Source organism: Lycorma delicatula, chromosome 6 (assembly GCF_047948215.1).
Source record: "Lycorma delicatula isolate Av1 chromosome 6, ASM4794821v1, whole genome shotgun sequence".
Lineage (NCBI taxonomy): Eukaryota > Metazoa > Arthropoda > Insecta > Hemiptera > Fulgoridae > Lycorma > Lycorma delicatula.
In genome coordinates this window covers 71,702,959-71,725,262 of record NC_134460.1, presented here as the reverse complement: position 1 = coordinate 71,725,262, position 22,304 = coordinate 71,702,959, and the positions used below count along the sequence as shown (strand labels likewise).

At 27.8% G+C, this 22,304-nt stretch overlaps 1 protein-coding gene and 1 non-coding gene across 2 annotated transcripts in view; one reads left to right on the top strand and one right to left on the bottom strand.

Annotated features, from left to right (window-relative positions):
• The first annotated feature begins 7,983 nt into the window (after nucleotides 1–7,983).
• Nucleotides 7,984–22,304, top strand: part of LOC142327133 (serine-enriched protein) — a 181,975-nt gene continuing 167,654 nt past the window's right edge. Inside the window, exon 1 of the mRNA XM_075370031.1 lies at nucleotides 7,984–8,156. Within this exon, the coding sequence (XP_075226146.1) occupies nucleotides 7,984–8,156 (173 nt within the window). The remainder of the gene's footprint in view (nucleotides 8,157–22,304) is intronic.
• On the bottom strand, nucleotides 18,093–18,200 carry LOC142327159 (U6atac minor spliceosomal RNA). Its single transcript, XR_012756944.1, has one exon. It is a non-coding gene; the product is annotated as a U6atac minor spliceosomal RNA (small nuclear RNA).

Here is a 22,304-nt window from a genome sequence, read left to right as displayed (position 1 = left end):
TTGGCTATAACTCTGGAACCAATGAAAATAAGTACCTCTTATGAAATATCGTTGAAACTCTCTCAACGAGGGCTTATTACTGCAGTTAATAAAAAGTCCAAAATCCAAACCTTTTTAGATTTTTGGACACTTTTGGTGCAGTCGATTGCAATCAAAAAGGGGAGGTGCACAACTAGATGTTACAACAGACCTAAATTCGTAATTTCAACGTCCTACGTTTTTGAGTTATGTGAGATACATACACACATAAGTACAGACGTCACACCGAAACTAGTCAAAATGGATTCAGGGATGGTCAAAATAGATATTTCCGTTGAAATCTTAAGACCAAAATTTTTCGTGATTACAATACTTCCATTACTTCGTATAAAGAAATAAAAACGTGTATAATTACGATAAGTCTAAAAATGAGCTTGGAAAAGACATGAAAAAGATATATCTGTGTCTTAATAAAAATAAGTAAAGGAATATAAAGAAACGATGTAAACAGGTCTATACCGAATGTTAAAACTGTCTCCAATAAGGAATGTACACTATTACTATGGATGTGTACTAATTATTATTTTAAGTTTTCCCTAATTTTATTTAATTTTTTCATCAAAATACTTTCATTATAAGGAAGATATCAAACTATATGTACCACTGTAATATATACGTTCTCAAAGTGGGCGATAACGCCCTCTTGTGTGCGCTGGAGGCCTTCAGGGAGGGCGGTAGAAGGCCCACAGAAAACTGGGGGCGTTCAGGCGGTCTAGGAAGGCAATGGCTCATTAAAAAAAAAAAGGCAGAAATGATATTTTCCCGATATTTCAAACTAAAATTAAGTACCTACTACGCTAGTACAAAAAATTAAAGTGATACCTATATTTTATGATAAAAAATGATTGTATTTAAACTACTTTAACTTTGCAACCAGAGGCTTAGAGAGACGAATAAAAAAAATTGAAGCTTGAATACTCAAGACAGTATACTTCAGATTTCAGAAATCATGAAATTAAAAAAAAAATCAGTGAAAACGAAAGTTTTTAAACATTTGAAAGTTTCTCTTCGTGTTTGATCGAGTGCATGAGGGAAAGGAAATTTTTTCAGTAAACTACATTAAACTTGTTTAAAACTTAAGACTTTAGATTTAATTTCTTCTTTTTTTGTATGTCGCTCTACGATTTTTCTGAACCGAAATATTCTACTTTAAAGAGAACAGGCCACTTTTGTATTTAATGCTGCATATCTACCGATCTAAGCAACATATTGATACAAATAAATATAGAAATTAAACGGTTTTGATCTAGCTTTATTGACAAATTGTGAGGTCTTTAATGTAGCGTTGCAGTTTTTGGCTTTTGTTCATTTTGTGCCGAGTTATTGAAATCATGTTACATAAGTGTAATTTTTCAACTGAAAGCTTTGTTTTAATTATTGTTTTTTATATTGAATATGCTATCACTATTGTTGTTATATGTGTATAGATACAATTGTAATTTTTTTGAAAGCAATTTTAATAAAAAATACTTTCAAATATGCGTTTTTATTGTTCTCTTTTAAAATGTAAGTTTTAGCTCAGAAATAGAATACGCTACGTTTAAAAACAATAATTGCATTTGCTGTTTTTAATAGCGCATCTTAAAAACAGCATTGCAATTATTTTTAACAGATGGTAAGTTAAAAAATGTTTGGGGGCGCTAGAAAATGTTTGATTCTCAATGTGGGTGGTGGACGAAAAGGTTTGAGAATTATTGTTGTGATATGATAATCCGGTGCTAAGAAATGATGACAAAAAAAAAGTTTTTCAAATCGCCTGTGCAGACAGTGTAATTTTTTATTTAAAAAGGCATCTACTTAAGTTATCAGGACTAATTACAACGGATCACTAAAATAAACTCTTTTGCAACATAAAATAATAAAATCGAATTCGGTTTATTTGATTTAAAATAAGGACTTATGCATCATAAATAAAGTATATACGGGTTCAATTGAAAAACTCTTCCTTTTATTAAAGTCAATTAGCTAATAAAATTCGTTAATATATTTAAATTCTGGGGTTCAATTAGACTAGATATTATTTTCCTATAAATATATATTAACAGGTTCAGTTTTTATAGTCGAAATAATAAATAATATTTCACCGCGTGAAATCCCCTTTAATTTTCCAATGAATAAATTTTTTATTAGCATATTGCTTTAATTTTTCACCTGTTTTTTCTTTATTGAAAAATTGAATTAAAACAACCTATAACAGAAATTCATTAAGCGTCTGTTTTATGATTTTATTGATTTTTTATTATAATAAAAAAGGATTTAATGGTAAAATAAACCGGGTTTTTTTTGTAACGTGGATAAGACCTAAGCGTGCACGTGTAATTTGCTCTGTTGTTCACGAATTGTACACCTTTTATACAATTCATCATTCTACTTCCTTAAATTTAATTTTGGTATTGTTTTTAAATGTTTAACTAAACGAGATAATGAATGAATTGTAGGTGTTGATTTTTTTGCTTATTTGATTTTTATTTATCGAAACGTACCGGAAATATGTTTTTATTATTTTTATCTGAATTATATAGGTTACGAGAGGGTTGAGAATTTTGCTTCTGAATATGTATAATATACTACTTCTGTCGCACAGTTTGGCAACGCCGATCGCGCACCAACAAGTGCACTGACCACACCAGGTATCAACCATGAGGTAGAGGAGGTGGTTGCTTACACATGGTCGTCGTTGTAAGACCTCCTATCTTGGAGTCGCTCGTTTCGTTTCATCTACAGGAGCCCGACTGCAGGCAGCGCCAGTACCGTAGCTGTTGTTTCTCTTCAGGACAACATAACCTCAAAAACAAGGCAAGTCTTTCATTAATAAACAAAAAACACCGCTATAAAGACCGATAAGTTTATTCCAGAAAATAAATAAATAAACAATACCGTTTAAATTATGTTTACAGCCTAACGTATTAATTATCGAATAATTTACTATTAATATTGTGTTATGAAGAAAGGTATTTTGTTATTTGTATGAAAACCTTTATTTTGTAACGGTGAACCTTCCTGAAAGATGTGTTATTGCGTACATACGGTACTATTGAACCTATTGACAACTTGTTAGGTAATTCTTCTACTTTCGAATCGTTTTTTTATTGTTACAGTTGCATTTTTTGATATTTAGGATTTATTTCAGATTATTTTGGGTAAATTGTATGAGTTTCTTATGTTTTGTTCTTCACATGTTACTTAATGAATCGTCAAGTCATTCGTATGCATACGTATATATCATTTTTTAATTTATTTCTTCTCTACATAATAATCTTTTTATTTATTTACAAATCAATTAAAATATCTTTATAGTAATCAGTAAAAATTTCAGTTTAATTTCTAGAATAATTTTTTTATGTACTTTTAATCTTACCCATAAATTTTGCCGAATATTCATAATACTGTTTATTCATGTCTTAAAAACAATGGTTTTACTTTTTACATTATTTTACTACAATAAAAACTTCCTTATTTTTAAAGGATATATTAATTTATAAGATATGAAATTAAAAACATAAATCTTCTTCAGTCACTTTATTGTGAAATTTTTACAATTTTTTGTTTTGTTTTGTTTTTATATATCCATTAATTTATGTAATTCAGTTAATACATTTGTATATTAAATAGATTTTATATACCAGTCTTAAAAAGAGAAATAATAAATTAATTCATTGTATGACTTCCTGAAGTAAAGAGACTGCTCATTCATTTTTTTTTTGTGTTTACTTAAAATATTTCTAAGTTGTACAACGTAATTTAAGGAATTTAAAAGTCAATTGATATTTCTCTGTAGCGTTTTACTTTCTTTAAAGTTATCTTTTACAGATTTTTGTTCTCCACCTGTAAATTGACTATTTTTTTCTGTTTAGCCTCTGAAACCACCATAATTCCTTCAGAGGATGAATTGTATGAATATAAATGAAGTGTAGTCTTGTACAGTCTCAGGTCGACCATACGTGAGATGTGTATAACTGTTTATTTCAGTGATTAACATAATTAACATGCCAGCATTATTGTTAATGAATCGATTAGCTGTTATACCTTTCTCAAGATTATATTGGATATAATTCAAATCAATCTATATTTCAAATAGTATAATAATTATTTTTAATTTTCTTTTAATGCTTAGTTGTATCAATCTGTTTTGGTTATTTATTATGTAATTATTATAATCTTTTTTTTGGTTATTGATTATATTAATTTTATCTCACAAACATTTAACTTGAGATTAGAAAACACAATCCCTATCTGTAGTTTGGCTTTGATGTAGTAAAACTAAAAAAAAGTTATTATTTTTTTTCTAATTTTTAGCTGTTTGAGTATAAAAGTATTTCAATAAGTTGAATGTAAAATAACATCTTCGTAGCCATACTTAATGTTTGTGAAATATTCCTTACCAATATCATAACTTTACTTTTTTTAATATTTTGTTACTTTCATTTTTAAATACTTCAATAACCTACAGACTGATTGCCAATTAGAGTATCCTCCTTTTTTTATAATGAGAAATTATTTTTTGTGAGAGATGACTGGGATTAAAATGTTCACCCACCTTGGTGAAAGGCATAGATGTTACCATTTTATTATGAAAGTTATTGTAGGAGTGATAAACATACTCATTAAAATTAATAATTTATTTTAAATTAATAATCTAATGATAAGATGTATACTCACCATTTTATAATTAGTAATTTGTTGTGGGACTTTTTTTTAGAATGTAGATTATGTAATAGTAAAAAAAAAACTAATATCCAGGTACTTGCACCTACCTACCCACCAGGTTGGTTTAGTGGTAAACTTGTCATTGCAAATCAGTTGATTTCAAAGTTGAGAGTTCTAAGGTTAAAATCCTAGTAAAGACAGTTACCGTTGTATGGATTTGAATACGAGATCGTGGATACCAGGGTTTCAATTAATCAGACATCTCAGGAATGGTCGACCTGAGACTGTACAAGAATACAATTCACACATATCTTCATTCATCCTCTGAAGTAATACCTTAAGGTGGTTCCTGAGGCTAAACAGAAAGAGAGGTAATTAATTACACCTGCTAATAAAGAATTAAATGAAAGGAACTTAATTTTTGGAGATATTTTTTTCTGAGTGGATGTGTTTACTTCTAAGTTTAGTCTTTGATTTTTAAAAAAATAAGCTTTACATCTTTTTAAGGTGATAGAATTGACCTTAGAGTTTAACATTTAGAAGAATCAAAGTGTTAAGAATGCACAAAAAGTTTTTTATTGTACTTATAATTCTATCTGTTTATTCTTAAATTTTATCTAGTCATGTTTTTATTATCTAAGGTTGTTCTAGATATTTTCTATTTTATGTGTATGCATACATTAGGTGCTCTAATGCTATGGTATTAGGTGTCATGATATGAGTTACCAATAACTTTTATAAATGGCATTGAATTCTGAAAAAATAATAAGCATCCCATGTCAAACATACTAAAGAAAGTGAGGATTAAAGTTGTTTCTTCCCTGAGCTGATGAATAAAGCTGAAATCTTGCTAAAATATAGTGTAATGGATATTTAAATATATAAGTGATACCGTCATCCTGTTTACCATGGTAACAGATTGTATAATGAACATCATTACTGTCAGAGAAAACAATCATGTTTTGTCGATTTTCTATCTTGGGTACATTACATAAATCACAAACATAAGAACTATTAGTATGAGTAGAATAAAATAATTTACCCCCTTCTGGTGAAAAGTAATGCACAGTACATACTATCTCTGAGTAGGGAAGTATTTTTAACAAAAATTGTTATGGTTTATATAAGAGTCATTTACTTATTAATTATTTTTTTTAGTAACATACCATGGCAAAATTAATTAAATGGTGAATGATTGATATTAATTATCAATCCATTTCATTTTGTTTCTGTTGTCATTTACATTTAACCTCATGTGTATAACAATAACATAGCTTTATGTTTAGCTAATATGAATCAAATAAATAAATAAATACACTTGTGTATTTATAACTAAATTATTATAATAACAGATATTTACCAGTGTGGAATTTCATTTACTTTGTTATGCAAATCTAAAATGTATTAATTATTTAGTTTCTTTGTTTTTGTATAGTTATCGGAATGTATTTAAAAAATTAAATTATGATAATTTTATGCAAATTATCTGTTTACATATAAGTACAATTTTTTTTTGCAAGTCTATTTCTATTACATTATTACAAAGTAAAATAAATATGAGTTACTTGAGCTACATTTTATTAATATATATCTATAAAAATATTTATTATTTAAAATTAATGATCTGTTCTTTTTAAATTAATAATGGGAAGTAGTTATAAAAAAAAAAAATTGTTGTTTATGTAAAGCCTATACTATTAATAGACATTAATGCAGTGGAATAGAAAATTATTAATTGAGATAAATCTTTAATTAGCATTTATTCGCACAGTTTACTGTAAACCTATACCAGTAACTAAAGAACATGTTAGTTATAAAAGAGAAAAAAAATCAGCTCAAAACTTCCTGATAGAATAAAACTAAACAAAAAACATTTTACAAATAAATACTTACTAATAATAATTTCATGATAAATTATAATTTTTAGATTATTATTTCAATTATCATCTTCAATTTTTTTCCTTTGTTGAACTATGATTTTTATGAATTTTTAAAGTGAGGAGAAAAGGAACTAACTTACTTTTATGGTTAAATCTATCTAATAAATAAATATTTTATTTTGATCAGTACATTATTATACATCATATAAGAAATTGACAGTTGTAATTAATCCATGGATAAAAAAAGGAATTTTCCCAAAATTTATTTGGACAGATTAAGCAATATCATGGTAAAATCTTGACTGGAGCAATGTCACAAAATTCATAGTAATTATAGAAAAATGTCAAATTTAATAGTTAGAAATAATATTTTTCTACAAAATAAGTGACAATTTACAAGATGGTAATAAAATCTTTTTTGAATTGATTATATTTGTTTAAACTAAACCAAGATGCAGAAACTTCTTTTTTTAATTATTATCTAAATTAGAATTATTTAAAATTCCTAAAAAGTAGTTTCTGTAAGTTTAGTTTCTTATCAAAATTTATTTTTTTTTAATTTTTTTTTGTTTATGGCAATCTTTTAATGTAATTCTAAATAAATTAGTATAAAGATCTTTTAAATGAATCGATAAATTAAAATAAATAATAATGGAAGCAAAATAACACCTTACTCAAACAATGAAATATTGTGTAAAATTACAAATGTAGTGTAGAAAAACTATAAAGATTAGGATTTATAAAATATATTTATTTTATTTATTTATGTATACTAGGTTACAGAGTAACAACACAGTGACATAATATCGGCAGTATTCTGCAGAGATGCCAAGGTATCTATGTGCAGTCTGGCATGTAATTGTAAATGTATAGTCTTGAACAGACTCAGGTCGACCACTCCTGCGACGTGTGATTAATTGAAACCCAACCACCAAAGAAATTGAGTCTTGATCACTGGCATGATTGTAGGTATTCTGAGAATGAAGGCTTTTAAAGAACTACAATACAGGGAAGATAGTGGATGAAAAGAGCCTGGGGGGGAAGAGGGGTAGTTAGGCAAAACAGGGAATTGCAAAAGACCATAGACCTGGTGTGGATGCTCCTTCGGGGGGCCCCATTAGTGGCGAGGCAAGGAGAAAATCTAGTCCCAGCTGTCCGGGTGGTGCTGCTGGGAATGGCATGGCTGGGTCAAGTGTGCTCACTCACATGGTTAGAGGCAATGGCAACTGAAAAGACTGCAGAATAAAAAAGACTTTTTATTCATGTAAATAGTTCATATAATTAATATCAGTTAAAAAAAATACATGTAGACATTGAGTCATGTCATATTTCTATTGTTCTTAACATAAAAATGTATATTTCTGTAATTTTTTATGTGTTATCTTTGACAATCATTGTAATACAATACTAATTTAGGATGGGAACATGCTTTGCTGCTGCTCATTTTCAAGATAAAGCATTAGCTGGAGTACCACAACTACTGGAAGATCTGCAACGTCTTGCTGAAGATCATGAATCTGCTGATATTGTTTTTCTTGTAGGACGTGAAGATATTCCAGTCTATGCTCATCGTATCATCCTTATGGCAAGGTAAATTCAACAGTTTTTTCTATTCTTTAGATTTATTGAAAAAATTAAAAAAATTATATGCTATTTAAAAATGTTTTTGATAATGGAAATTATATATTCTAAATAATCTTTAGTCCTCTTTTGACAGTCTTATAAAACAGGGATTAACTGATCTGTACTCTTTGGTAGAGGTTACACAATTCTGACTACAGTGCATTCATACTTTAATGTTCAGTAATATCAAGGGATATCCAACAACTTGATCAAGAACAATTGCAGATTTTACCTCAAATAAATCTTTGTGATCATTTCAATCAGAAGATCTTTTTGGTGTTGTAGGCTACCCACTTCTTAGATGGGACTCTATGCATCCCTCACTAAAGTACTTTTTTATCGATGGAAATGAATTTCATCACTCATTTTTATTTATTCATAAATTTTTTGAAGTACTGGATTCTCATTAAACAACTTATTTTGATTTCATATTCTCTTTTCACTCCAATAATCATTTAAAAAATAAAATAGCCTATTTTTCATAGAAAACCTCTAATGAAAACTGGTTTTGGTTTTTTATTTTTTATTTATTTTTTTATGAAAATATTACATTCGTCTTCTAAAAGACTAAAAAACATTAAATATATAATGTTCTGGCAACAATAAATTATGTTAGCTTTGTGGTGTTCTGGCATACAGTGTAACCCACCAGGTTGGTCTAGTGGTGAACGCGTCTTCCCAAATCAGCTGATTTGGAAGTCGAGAGTTCCAGCGTTCAAGTCCTAGTAAAGCCAGCTATTTTTACACGGACTTGAATACTAGATCGTGGATACCGGTGTTCTTTGGTGGTTGGGTTTCAATTAACCACACATCTCAGGTATGGTCGAACTGAGAATGTACAAGACTACACTTCATTCACACTCATACATATCATCCTCATTCATCCTCTGAAGTGTTATCTAAACAGTAGTTACCGGAGTTTAAACAGGAAAAAGAAGGCCTGGCATACAGTGTAAAATTCAAATTATACGTATTGGTAATACAGGTGTAGTGTTATATTTGCTGACCTCCATGTTGGATGGATAGCATCTCTGCCTTTCATCCAAAAGGTTCTGGGTTTGACTCCCAATTGGGCTTGGTACTTTAGCTTATGCTACAACTTCCATATCCTATCATTACAAAAAAAAAAGAAATTAATGTTTAGTAGTAGGGCATAGATCTGTAGTTATTAAAGAAAAGTAAATATTTCTGAGGGTATCTGTATATTTATTCTAAAAATCATGTCAAATCATTATTACGTTTTCTGGAACTTTGATGAGCCATCAGTTATTACAATCTTGTGTGCAATTACAGCTTTTGAATGATTAATTATGTGTTTAATTATTAAAAATGAATAATTGGTTTAAATATTTAATAATGAGTCTAAAACACAGTGACACATCATATTTTTTAATTGAGTAGAAATTGTTTTTCAGTTAACTGTCAGTCTCAGAGTTTAAGGTAGCTGTTTTATTGAAAATTAAAAGCTTTAATAAAAAGGTAACAACTTTTCTATAAATTGAATCAGATTAATTATTATTTGTTATGTTTAAAAATTTTGGATCCACTGGAAGTAATTTTTTTCACACATTCAATTTATAAAGAGTAGCAATACAATTATTTCTAAGTATAATAAATCAGCTTTCAGAACAAAGATGTCAAGCACAAAACAGTAATAAGTTTTTTCTGGCATACTTAGTAGTATACAATATTTGAATATTAAAATTCTTTCCCAAGCTTCCTTAATCCATACGTTATCTATAATAAAGCAGGATTTAAGATGTATGCTATTTTTTTTTTTAAATTCAGTCTCTTTTATGTGATATTATATTTTATGAAAAATAGGAGGCCTAGGTTTTATAGCAGGCACCTTAATTACTATTTTGGTTTTTCACGTGACTCCTGAACTGGATACAGAATCCTTGCTCAGTTCTACAGGCACAGAGGGTCATTACTTCACTGAGGTCGCTACCATGCCAGCTAGAAAGTGCCAGTATGATCCCGCAGATGGAATAGAGAGAATGCTGATTTACTCCCTCAATACTTATCCCAGGAAGAAGGAATAATGGACAAAGAAAGGGAGAAAAGAGGATGAGATAAAATAGAGAAGGAGCAATTCAATGAGAAAGCTATTTCTAGTAGCTTTAAAATTTATATCATGTTTGGATTTTTTAAACATACATAGATTGAGATTGTTAATTATTCATATTTCTTATCAAAATATCCTTTTTCACTTGGATGCATAAACATATATTTGGAAGTTTTTTGTAACTAATTTGTAAAGTAGTTTAAAATTACCTAATTTCTTTTGATCTACTTAAATATCATGAATTTTAAAATAAAAGAATTTTGGATAAAAATTTAGATTTCACTTACTTATGGTGCTGCTTAACAAGGGTATGCTGTGTAGTCTTTCTTATTAAACTATGAATATTCATAACAGGTAATACAAAATAACACAATATATTGATGTACATACAAACCATACACATGGACTCCTCCCATTTCATACCAAGCAATATAAAATACTGGAATGCAGTTATGTTATACTAACTATATATGCAGATTCTTCAAAGTTTTTTCCCCAAAAAAGTGTCTTTGTCAAAGTTTTTGTGATATATTTTTTTATGAAACCTATATTTCATCTAAAAAACTGTTTGATAGTGGAAAACACACATCTGAAAGATCTGTTTGAAACTCAGTCTCGTTATTTGGAGTATGAATAAAAAAGCATGTGAAAAGAAGATTTGAAATATGTGTACACTAGATAATATATATTAAGGGTTCCATAATAATTTCCATATGTTAGAATAATCACAAAATTCATATCTCAGATAACAATATTATAAAATATTTACATACTAACATAATAAATCAAATAAGCTACCTAAAAGACCTATCCCCATGTATCTTTAGTAATATTCAAAAAGAAATAATCATCAAATCTGTCACATATTTCAAAAATTTCTTAATGCAAAAAATAGATCTTTCTCTAAATTGCCTCACCCAATTTCTTAGAGAATAAAACCACTTTTAAAAAACATCTTCAGAATAAATATTAATAATGAGAAAATAAACAATATATTTTTTACCATCTTTTTATCTTACTTCATGGCAGTGGTTAATCTCTCTCATTCATCATGGTCTGGGTTCAAATCCCAGTCAGGGTTGGATTTTTTACACAATATTTAAAAAAAAAATTATAAACTTAACCTATATTGTAAAAATGAGTTCCTTGACTATAGTTAGATGTCAACCTGTAGAGATAAATGATAGCCTGATTATAGTTAAAAATGAAAATGGTTGAGAATCAGTTGGGTGAAAAATCTTCTTCTCTGTTCTAAATAAAAAGAAAATATAATAAAAAATAACGATGTAACGTATATAAATTTTATTTTTGATTATATAATTATTTTTACTGTAAAGAAAAAAGTATTTTACTGCTTCTGAAATTACAGAAACAATATTTTCTTTAAGAAAAAAATTGTTTAAGAAATGAATTCTAACTCTTCCATTTCTCTATTAATATTTCATTGCGACCTGTAAAACTTATATTTTTAATGTTAAATATTTTAAATTCCAAGAATGAAACGATATTAGTTTCTTTAACAACAAAGGTACTTTATGTCAAGTTATATTACTTCTTACCTTATACAAAGAGTTTATTAGTTACTTGTATTCACACTTAGTATGGCTGTGTTCATATACTATGTATATATTTCCATTATTATATAAGCAATAATGTACAACGGATCTTGTTTTGTTATGTATTTTCATAGAAGCTAAAGTCATAACTGTACATACACATTTATATTTACATGTATGGACGACGACGATGTACATGCCTGTACATATATATACAACAAAAAACACACTTACACAGACACACATAAAAAAAGCTGAATGCTGCTTTGTTGAGGGAGGGAGTAGAGGGAGAGGCATAGCACTTAGAGGGCAGATGTAATTTCATTCTCAATTGACAAGGGAAATTGATGGAACAAAATACTAGCTTTTTAGGATATTCAGTATTGAATATTCTCCTTAATTTCTTTTCATCCATTTTATGTTTTGTGTTGTTAGAACAAAAAGTGTTTTTTGTTCTAACATTAATTTATTTATTTTTGAAAAGCAAAGGCAAAATTTACTGAATTTTTAAGACCTTTACATCATTATGAATTTTTTTTCATTACATCATTATTATACAGAGTGTATAATAATTATAAATAATACTAAATAACTTTATAGTTTGTTGTTTTAAACTACTTGTCCCAAATTTTATAGCACATATAAAGTGCTTGTAAATACATGTGAAGCACATGTATAAGTGTAAATTCATATATAGGTGATATATGTAAAACACCTATGATACTAGCTAGATTTTCTTTCTTAGGGATTAAATTCTGTTCAGGAAGATGAAAATATTTTGCTCCTCATTTATTACCGTACACCTGGAATGAGACATTTGTTATTAACTTATAATAGAATTACTTTTGCATAATATTGAACTATCGAAAAATCAATGCAATAGATTAAATTCTATTACTTTATTGTTATCATTACAACACTGTGGTGAGCCTAATTAGATTGGTTTCTATGCTTCATGACATATTGAGGTGTGGTCCAATAAATTTTTTATTAAGCTTTATTTGCCATGAAATAATTGTCTTTATTTTGGTAAAGTACTTAACATTTACTTCTTAAATATTAAAATAAAAATAATGAGGCAACACTCTTCTCTCCAGCCAACAGAGTTTGAAACACACACCTGTGTGCGCATACACACATGTGTGTGTGTGTGTGTGTGTGTGTGTGTGTGTGTACACACACACATATATATATACACACACACACAAACACATATTTATACATAATGACTGAAGGTGTAACATGTATATATATATATATATATATATTTCAGAATTTCTAAACATACATAAATTGCTCAAAATATTTCATTGAGATAATCCCTTTCCCTTTTGAGGAGAATGTAAAAATAAAAGACTTCTGATATGTTTTTAACTTTGGACAGTGGTGAACTTTGACTATTGGAGTTTAAACTATCTCATGATTGGTTGACTTGAGGCTCAACAAGAACTACACATTGCACAGATATCTCACACAACAGATGAAAAATACTAATGTTGATCCCATTTCTCAGGAATTAAAATAAAATAGTTATTTTTGCACAAAATATGCTGACCTAATCCTCCGTGGCTGTGTAATAGTATGCATTTTATCCAGAGATTTTTAGGTTAAAATGCCAGTCAAGTTTTATTTATATGCATTACAAGAACATGTAACAAAATGCTTATGTTTTTAAAATTAGTATTGTTTAAATATTCAGCAACAAAATAATTAATCTGAAAAAATCTTTTAATTTTACTTTAAATAAATTGGTGAGAGATCTTCTTTTTAGTGGGCTGGTAACTAATTTAATATCATTATTGAGACATAAGTAGACTACATTTATCATACTTCACTTCAGCATTTTATGCTGTGTTACATGGAAAGTTTGTTTGGTTTTACAGAGGTGGCAATTGTTATTTTTCTTTAAAAATTAACATATTTCTAAATATATACAAATGGAAAGAAAGTATTTAATGTATTTTTTGTTTTTTCCATTGTTTTACTCTTAACAATGAAAATTACTTTAAAATATAAACTTTTATAACAAATCAAACCAAATTTAATAACAGAATATTTTTAATAACTTACATCAAAATTTTTTTCAGCTGTTTTTGAAACGATCTCTTTTTCTCATTAAAATATTTAATAAATGCAATATTAATATAATGGAATAGAGCAATATTAATATTGAATAAACCATTGAAATATTTATAAATGCAAAAAAAAAAATTGTGATAGAGTAAAATCAGATATTTGTATTCCAAAAAGATATTTTAACGAACAAAAAATTAAGAGACGATGTTTACATGAATGACAAAAGAACTTAGGAATATTCTAAGATGAATGTGCAATGTAGTAAAATATTAACATTTTTTATCTAATGTGTTCTATCTACGTATTTATTATATTAATAATGTAACTATTTTCTTTATTTATTATTGCTTCTCGCACAAAAAAATAGCGGTTGGGTTCATACATTATCATACAGTACATAAATCTTTTAATATTAATTTCCTTAATGTACCTTTTTTAAAAACTGAAAACTTATTTAAACTTTACTTTTCACCTTAAAATGAAGTTGCTGTTGGTGATTTTAAAAATATTTCAATAAAGTAACTAACTAGTTATAGAGATTTTTTCTGAAAACTGTTAATTGAAAAATAATAAAAGAAAATGTGAAATGATTGAACTGAAGCAGTATTAGTGTTTATTTCTACTTTATTCCAAAGCAATGAAATAAATGGATACTATTGAATACTCATCATGAATATCTGTTGAGTGTTTGTTATTTATCACACCTTTGAAAAAGATCAATGCAGATATATTCTTTGCTTTTTTTAATCATGTTAAATTAGTAAAGGTTAAAAAACTTTAAAAACATTTTTTTTTACTACTTTTACTGTTTTAAAGAATATCCTATTTTAAATTTAGTTATTTTCAGTTTAAAACTATTTCCACCATTACTTAAAAGACTTTTGTTTCAGATTTTTCCTTTTGTTTTTTTTTTAACTGGAGTCAGTGAGTGTTCAATTTGAAATGTGTGGTTTTTTTAATATGTTCAAGCCTAATTTATCACCATATTTTGATTTTTTTATTTATTTTGAAGTTCCAGGTACTATCAATGGAAGATAGAATTATAGGACAAATGAGTGGTATTAAGTGCACATTTTATTCTTGCAAAAAAAATCACAAAATTTTATTCTTACTGTTCTTGTTCCTAAATATTAAGAATTTATAAATTATTATCATAAAAAAAGTTGTATTTATTCTTTAACATTTCAAATTTTGAATAATCAACAAAATACACTTCTGTGCTTACCTACAATCTTCTTTTCTCTACACAGAATTACATTTTTTTCCGTTTTTACACTTAAGCTCTCTTTCTTAAGACAGATGAAACCATACTTTAAATTTAAAAAAAACAAAACCAATTTTTAGTCACTCCAAAATACTGTAAGCTTGTTTAAGCCTCGTCAGTGACAACTGCTAATCTGTATTTTTATTTTTTAATTGACACATACTAAGGGTTATTGAAAAGATCAAGAAGTGGCATGTGATTACAATTAAAATGATGTTTGTTAAGTTATGCACGAGTTATATTTTATATTATTCAAATAATTTAATTATGGGCCTTTTTCATACATTTTTTAGAATACTGAGGTTTTTGTTGATGTCTTTATCTTTGGTCATTTATTTTTGTAAGGTCTACATTACTTTGAGGTATTTTAATGTTAATTTCATTATCAATGCTACAATCTGTTTGACCATTATAAAACCTGGATCAGTTACAGAAGATGAGTTGCTCTGCTGGAGTATTATGTCTGCATTGATTTGATTTGTTTTATTTGTATATGGTTTGTTTTCTTCTTTGCTGTGAAAATTATTTTCTTGTATGCTTTTTTTAATTGTTTAAACCTTTTTTGGAAGTTTTTTGAAGTATTTGTTGCTATGTGTTTTTTCTTTTTCTGGGCATGTGCATGGATGTGTATACATGTAAACACTTTTTTATTCCTGAATTAAATCTATATCACCATTGTTAAAACAATTATTTTTGTATCTAGTTAAAATTCATTCACATCACGAAATCAACATTTAAAATATTATTGTTTTATGTACTATAATGATCCTTTTAGTCAATTGCTATTAGTTGTATACTAGATTTGCAAAGTAAGGGAACTGTCCCCTGATGAAGACTGGCTTTTATAGCCTTACTTCTCATTAAGTTATACGAGAAGTTACTTCTTAAAATGCACCAGGTGTTAGCTATTGGATTTGGTTTATTGGTTTCTTAGCTATTGGATGCTTTTTCAGTTTGTTTCAGTAATGAGACATAAAAGAAAATTTTAGGACAAATTTTTTAATTCAACTAAGTACTCCAAATTTTTTAATTTATTATTATAATTGCTTATTTATAGATATCATTATTTTATATGCTTCTGGTATATAATTTTTACACATGATCACTATCAACAGGTACAGGTTTAAGGAATAGTTTATAATTTTGGAATCACTATAAACTGAACTTCCTGTTCATAATCTTTATAAAAAAATTAGGATAATTTTGAAATTAATGGTTACCCTGCAGAAGTTCATATATGTGTTTCATGCGTGTAGATATGATATCTGATTATACAAATCATTTCTAACTGATTAGGATAAATTAATTATATGACAGTCGTCATGTTGATGTTTAATAAGCAATTGTTTCAACCTCTGTTTCTAAAATAGCAACAGATAATGGGAAGTGATCTGTAGTTAATGAAAAGTGAGAATAATAAGCAAATTAATTTTTTTTTTGATGAGATATTTTTGAAAAATCTAATTCTGAAATTAAACATTTTTAAGGTGTCAAGAAAAGATAATTTTTAATAATATTGTCAGAGTTAGTTTCTTGTGATAAACATTTGTTTATGAATATAATATTTAAAATAACAGACCTATTAAAATTATATGACTACTTTTTTAAGTAAGAGATTCAATTTTTCTAGAATGGCAGTTCAACTTTCTGGGGTTTTTGTCATATCTTTCTATAATAACAAATAATGGATAATCATAAAGCGAGCTGTTATATCTATATATATATATTTTTTTTTAATTTAAAAATTTTCAATATTTTTACAACCTTTTGCATTCGTACTAAAATTGAATAAGATATGCATAATAATAATAATAATAATAATAAAAAATAAAAAACTAATCTAAAACCTTCTTTAAATGAAAATGCCATATTTAGGTCATTCAGTCTTAAAACAGCTTAAATATTTTATTAATAAAAATACAAAATGTAAATTTAAATTTAGATATAACCGATTAAAATATGGTAAAAGTAAAATTAAATGTTGAAAATTAAAAAAAATGTAAATGCAAGTATATAAAAAAGAAAAAAGAATGGAACAAACAAAAATTCAGTTTTTAAATTTTACATTCTTTCAGAAATGTAGAAAAATATCATTATTTATCAATTACTTTGCAAAAATTTCAAGCGTTTAAAGCATTCCCAGAAGTATAATAATAAAAAATAAACACATACTAATAAAAATAATTATAATTAATAATAAGTTTGGTTTTAATTAAATTAGTTTACAAAATTTAATCTTTTATTGATTTCTTTTTAAAGTAGGCAGCTGTGGAATTATTAATAGGAGAATGCCTACCTTTGTTCATACATTTATATTGATGGTTGTTGCTTATTTGTTTTCTGAATGTTTACATGCTAGCTGGCTCTGATATAAGTAGTTCTAAGTAGAGATTGTAAACAAAATCATTGAAATGTGCATATCTGGCATTATATAATAAAGATGCTTTATTGATTAAAAAATATATATATATTTATAGCTAGTCAGTTAACACAGAAAGATGAAAGATTTTTTTATATACTTCAAATTTATAGTTTGAGTCATAAAAATCCACCCCCCAAAAAAAAATTATAAGACTTATGGGATGGAATTAAAGAGAGTTTTGTTTCATCAAATAAATGTCATGTAATTTTTTCAATTTATTAGTAAAAATCTAAAAAAGTAACAAAAAAGGTATCATAACTTTTCATCACCTTTAATTAAGATAATTTAATATCACTTAGGTGTAGAGATATTTATTTTTTGTTTTCTTGATTAGAACAGTAGCAGCTGAACTAAAAATATTTCGTAACTTGCAGTATAATAACAACATAGAGAAATTTTTCGTTATTAACGTTTAGAATTACCACCAGACATCAACGATAATTAGTCGAAATTACAAAAAAAACTGGTGGTCATAAAGAATAACCACCAGACAACGATAATTAGTCGAAATTACAAAAAAAATTGGTGGTTAAGAACTGCGTAGCACACAGTTGTGCCTTAACCGGTATATGTGTTTCCATCCTTGTCTAGGGGAGTGCTAACCGTCTCTCCTTTCATACAACACGGAATACCTTACCTTTTAAATGATATATATGGCTATCGGTATTTCAAACAAGTCCATAGTGAGAAGTTTTGAAATACTTTTTAATTTATATTTTGATTATTAAAAAGTTAAAAATGTTATATTTTATGTAATAAAAATAGTATAATTTTACCCTACATGACTGATAAGTAATAATTAGATAATTTTATTGCATTTATTTAAAAAACGATTAAACAACTGTACTTCATTTAGTAATATAACGTTACGAATGCAATGTAAAATATTTCTATACCGGCTAAATACAGTATTTATTTCGATTCTTTTTACATCAACTTATATATTAATAGTATTATATGATATACGTAACAATTATTGTTTTAAATTATATATATATATATATATAAAATTATTATAAAATAATTTTAATTATTCTAAAATTTAATTAGTAGTGTTCTTTAATATTTTATAAAGGATTTTTGTTGATATTTCGTTTTTAATTGAATTTAGTTCGTTTATTGTAATTACTAGCTTGTAGTATTAAGTGAGCGCTTTCTCTTTTATCTTTCTCATTACCTCTCTGTCCCTCTCATAGTCCTCCTCTGTTTCCGCGCGCGCGCAGACACACAGACATCGTCCTTTCACTTTCTATTTCTTTTTACCGCTCCATTCTACAGTTCCTCACCATAACATACCTCTACACTCTTTATATCATCTAAACTTAAACACTCTTTCTCTAGCGTCCTTAAAATACGTAAGTAAATTCTATTATCGTACTATTCTTCTTGGTTATCGTTTTACTCTTTTATTGCCGCCTAGATTAATTGAAGATTAAGGAAATATAATTTTCCTTAAAATCTTAATCAATTACAGAATTAAGATTTCTACTGAAATGTTTTCGATTTAAAAAACCTACAGACCAGTCTGTTTCAACCTTCAACCATTCAACCAGTTTGTATTACCTAGTGGTTGAGGTTTGTAGAAGAGAGACAACGTATGTATATGAAATATTTAAAATAATTCACTTAATATATAAAGTGTATAATTCGTTGATTATAGTAATATTAACAAATACCATTAATAAACATAGGTCAACAATAAAAAAAAAATTTTTTTTAATTGGAACTGAGATAAAAGTAGGTGAGTAGAATGCATTTTTTATTATTAAAATGAAATCAGATTTCTTTATCACCCTCAGTTTTTAGTTATAACCCTGTTTAAAATATTGAGAAACTTCTTAAATAATAGAATACAAAAAAAAAATTCTACGGTTATTTTGTAAACATTTAGCGTTTATCTTAATTCGTTTTTTCTTATTTTCCTTTTGTGTTCAGTGAAGTCTTCTCTTTTTATCATCCAGCAGTAATCACTCATCATAGATTTATCCCATATGCCTTGATAATGTTGTTCCATCTGCAATATATTTTGGTGGACCTTTCTCCTTGTTCGTTGCTTTTTTTTTTGTTTATGGGCGAAAAACGCCTGGGCTTTATCATCGCCCGGTTATTCGTTGCTGATGGCACCCGATTTTAAAGGGGAAAAGTCCAAATGAGAATGAAAAAAATGAATTTTCAACGACATTCAGTAGCCATTCAGTAGTTAATTAATAAGTTGATCATGATTTTCAGCTTTTTTGTTTAAAAAAAAAATCAGTAACGACATCTTTGAATGTCTTCCATACTGCTAGTTCTTCAGGATTCAGTTTGCTATCAAATATATTTTCACGAATTAATTTTCTTATTTGTGACACGATGAATATTTCCTCTTTTAATTTGGCTTCACTTAATTGTGAAAAAACCTCAGTTAATTTTTCTCTACCTTTATCTAACGATTTTACAAGATTTTTCATCAGGCCTAATTTTATGTGTAGAGGTGGTGAAATAATACAGTCTGCTTCGACAAGGGGAATATTGACATCATTTTCCTTTCCTGGAGAAATTGATTTCTAGCTGTGAGTAAAAAGAATTTAGAAGAAACAATGAATAGAATGGATGAAGTCCTACGCAAGAACTGCCGCATGAAAATAAACAAGGACAAAACGAATGAAATGTAGTAGAAATAACTAAGATGGACCACGGAATGTGAAAATAGGAGGAGAAAAGATTATGGAGGTAGAAGAATTTTGTTATTTGGGAAGTAGAATTACTACAGATGGACGAAGCAGGAGCGATATAAAATGCCGAATAGCACAGGCGAAACGAGCCTTTAGTCAGAAATATAATTTGTTTACATCAAAAATTAATTTAAATGTCAGGAAAAACTTTTTGAAAGTATATGTTTGGAGTGTCACTTTATATGGAAGTGAAACTTGGACGATCGGAGTATCTGAGGAAAAAAGATTAGAAGCTTTTGAAATGTGGTGCTATAGGAGAATGTTAAAAATCAGATGGGTGGATAAAGTGACAAATGAAGAGGTGTTGCGGCAAATAGATGAAGAAAGAAGCATTTGGAAAAATATGACTAAAAGAAGAGACAGACTTATAGGCCACATATTAAGGCATCCTGGAATAGTCGCTTTAATATTGGACGGAGAGGTAGAAGGAAAAAACTGTGCAGGCAGGCAACGTTTGGAATATGTAAAACAAATTGTTAGGAATGTAGGATGTAGAGGGTATACCGAAATGAAACTACTAGCTCTAGATAGGAAATCTTAGATAGAGCTGCATCAAACCAGTCAAATGACTGAAGACAAAAAAAAAGAATATTTGTTTGTTGTTTATTTTTCTTTCCAATCAAACAAATCTCCAAAAATTCTATGTAACCTTGTCATCGCCAATTATTTCACCATATGATAGCTAATTATTTATTTTAAATCTCAACGCAAGTTATTCTCGTTTTAAAATTATCAATAAAAATAGTTACATATCAATAAAAAATTATTAGACATAATAAAATAGAACATTCATTACTTGTTTATTTATTAAATCGCAGGTTTATGGTTGCAAAACTGAAATAAACCGAGATAAACTAAAGGTACTCATATTGATAAAATGATTTGTAAATTGAAAAGGAGAATATGAAGTTTTTAGGTGATAAACTACGATTTTATTATTATTAATAAAACTGAGCTAGTTTAAATTTAAATGAATAACTTCTGGCAGTTACTGTGTCCAATTTAACGTACATTTAATCGAATTAAACGTCACAAAATCAAGAAGTATTACGTAGACTTGTTAAACTACGAAAAAATAAAAAACGAACACTTTGCCAGTGGAACATTTTCGTATTTGAATACAGATTGTCAAAAGAGTAAAAACTTGTCCAAAAGAGAAAAAAGTGTATATATTCCTTTAAATCAATCTCTCACTCACTCACTCTCTCTCTCTCTTTCTTTCTTTCCTTTTTCCTCTTGGACATGCTCAAAGTATCAAATTAATTCATTTGAACATAATTTATTGGTTTAAAATTATTTTTTTAATCTCGCTCTTTTGCAGTCTCTGTAATAAAACGTTGGATATCTGCTCAAAGTTATTTTATTTATTTTTACTTCCCTGGCATCATAGTTTTAGAGCTATGCTGCACTGCAAGAAGGAAAATATGGTAATCAATCAAAAAAAGGGGTATAGTTTTTTTTCTTTCATCGAAATTGCATGACCTAGGTACCCCAAAAAACAAAAATATAAGTGAGGGGGAAATGTTGATCGTACGTTTGTACAGTGCGTACGATGAAAGATTTCCTAGCCTATCTATCTAGGCTTCCTAACCCTTTCTTTCTTTTTCCTTTTTAGCCTCCGGTCATTACCTTTCAGGTAATATTTCAGAGGATAAATGAGGATGATATGTATGAGTATAAATGAGGTGTAATCTTGTACAGTCTCAGTTCGACCATTCCTGAGATGTGTGGTTAATTGAAACCCAACCACCAAAGAACACCGGCATCCACGATCTAGTATTCAAATCCGTGTAAAAATAACTGACTTTACTAGGACTCGAACGGTGGAACTCTCGACTTCCAAATTAGCTGATTTGCGAAGACGCGTTCATTACTTGACCAAGCCAAGGGATAGGCTTCCTAAGCTTTGTTTTTCTTTAAATCACGCCCTCATTAGTGTTAACTCTTAAAAAAAATTATTCATGACTTATTTTTTATCTTTGTTTTTTTGTTTAAACTTGTTTAGCATCTGGAAT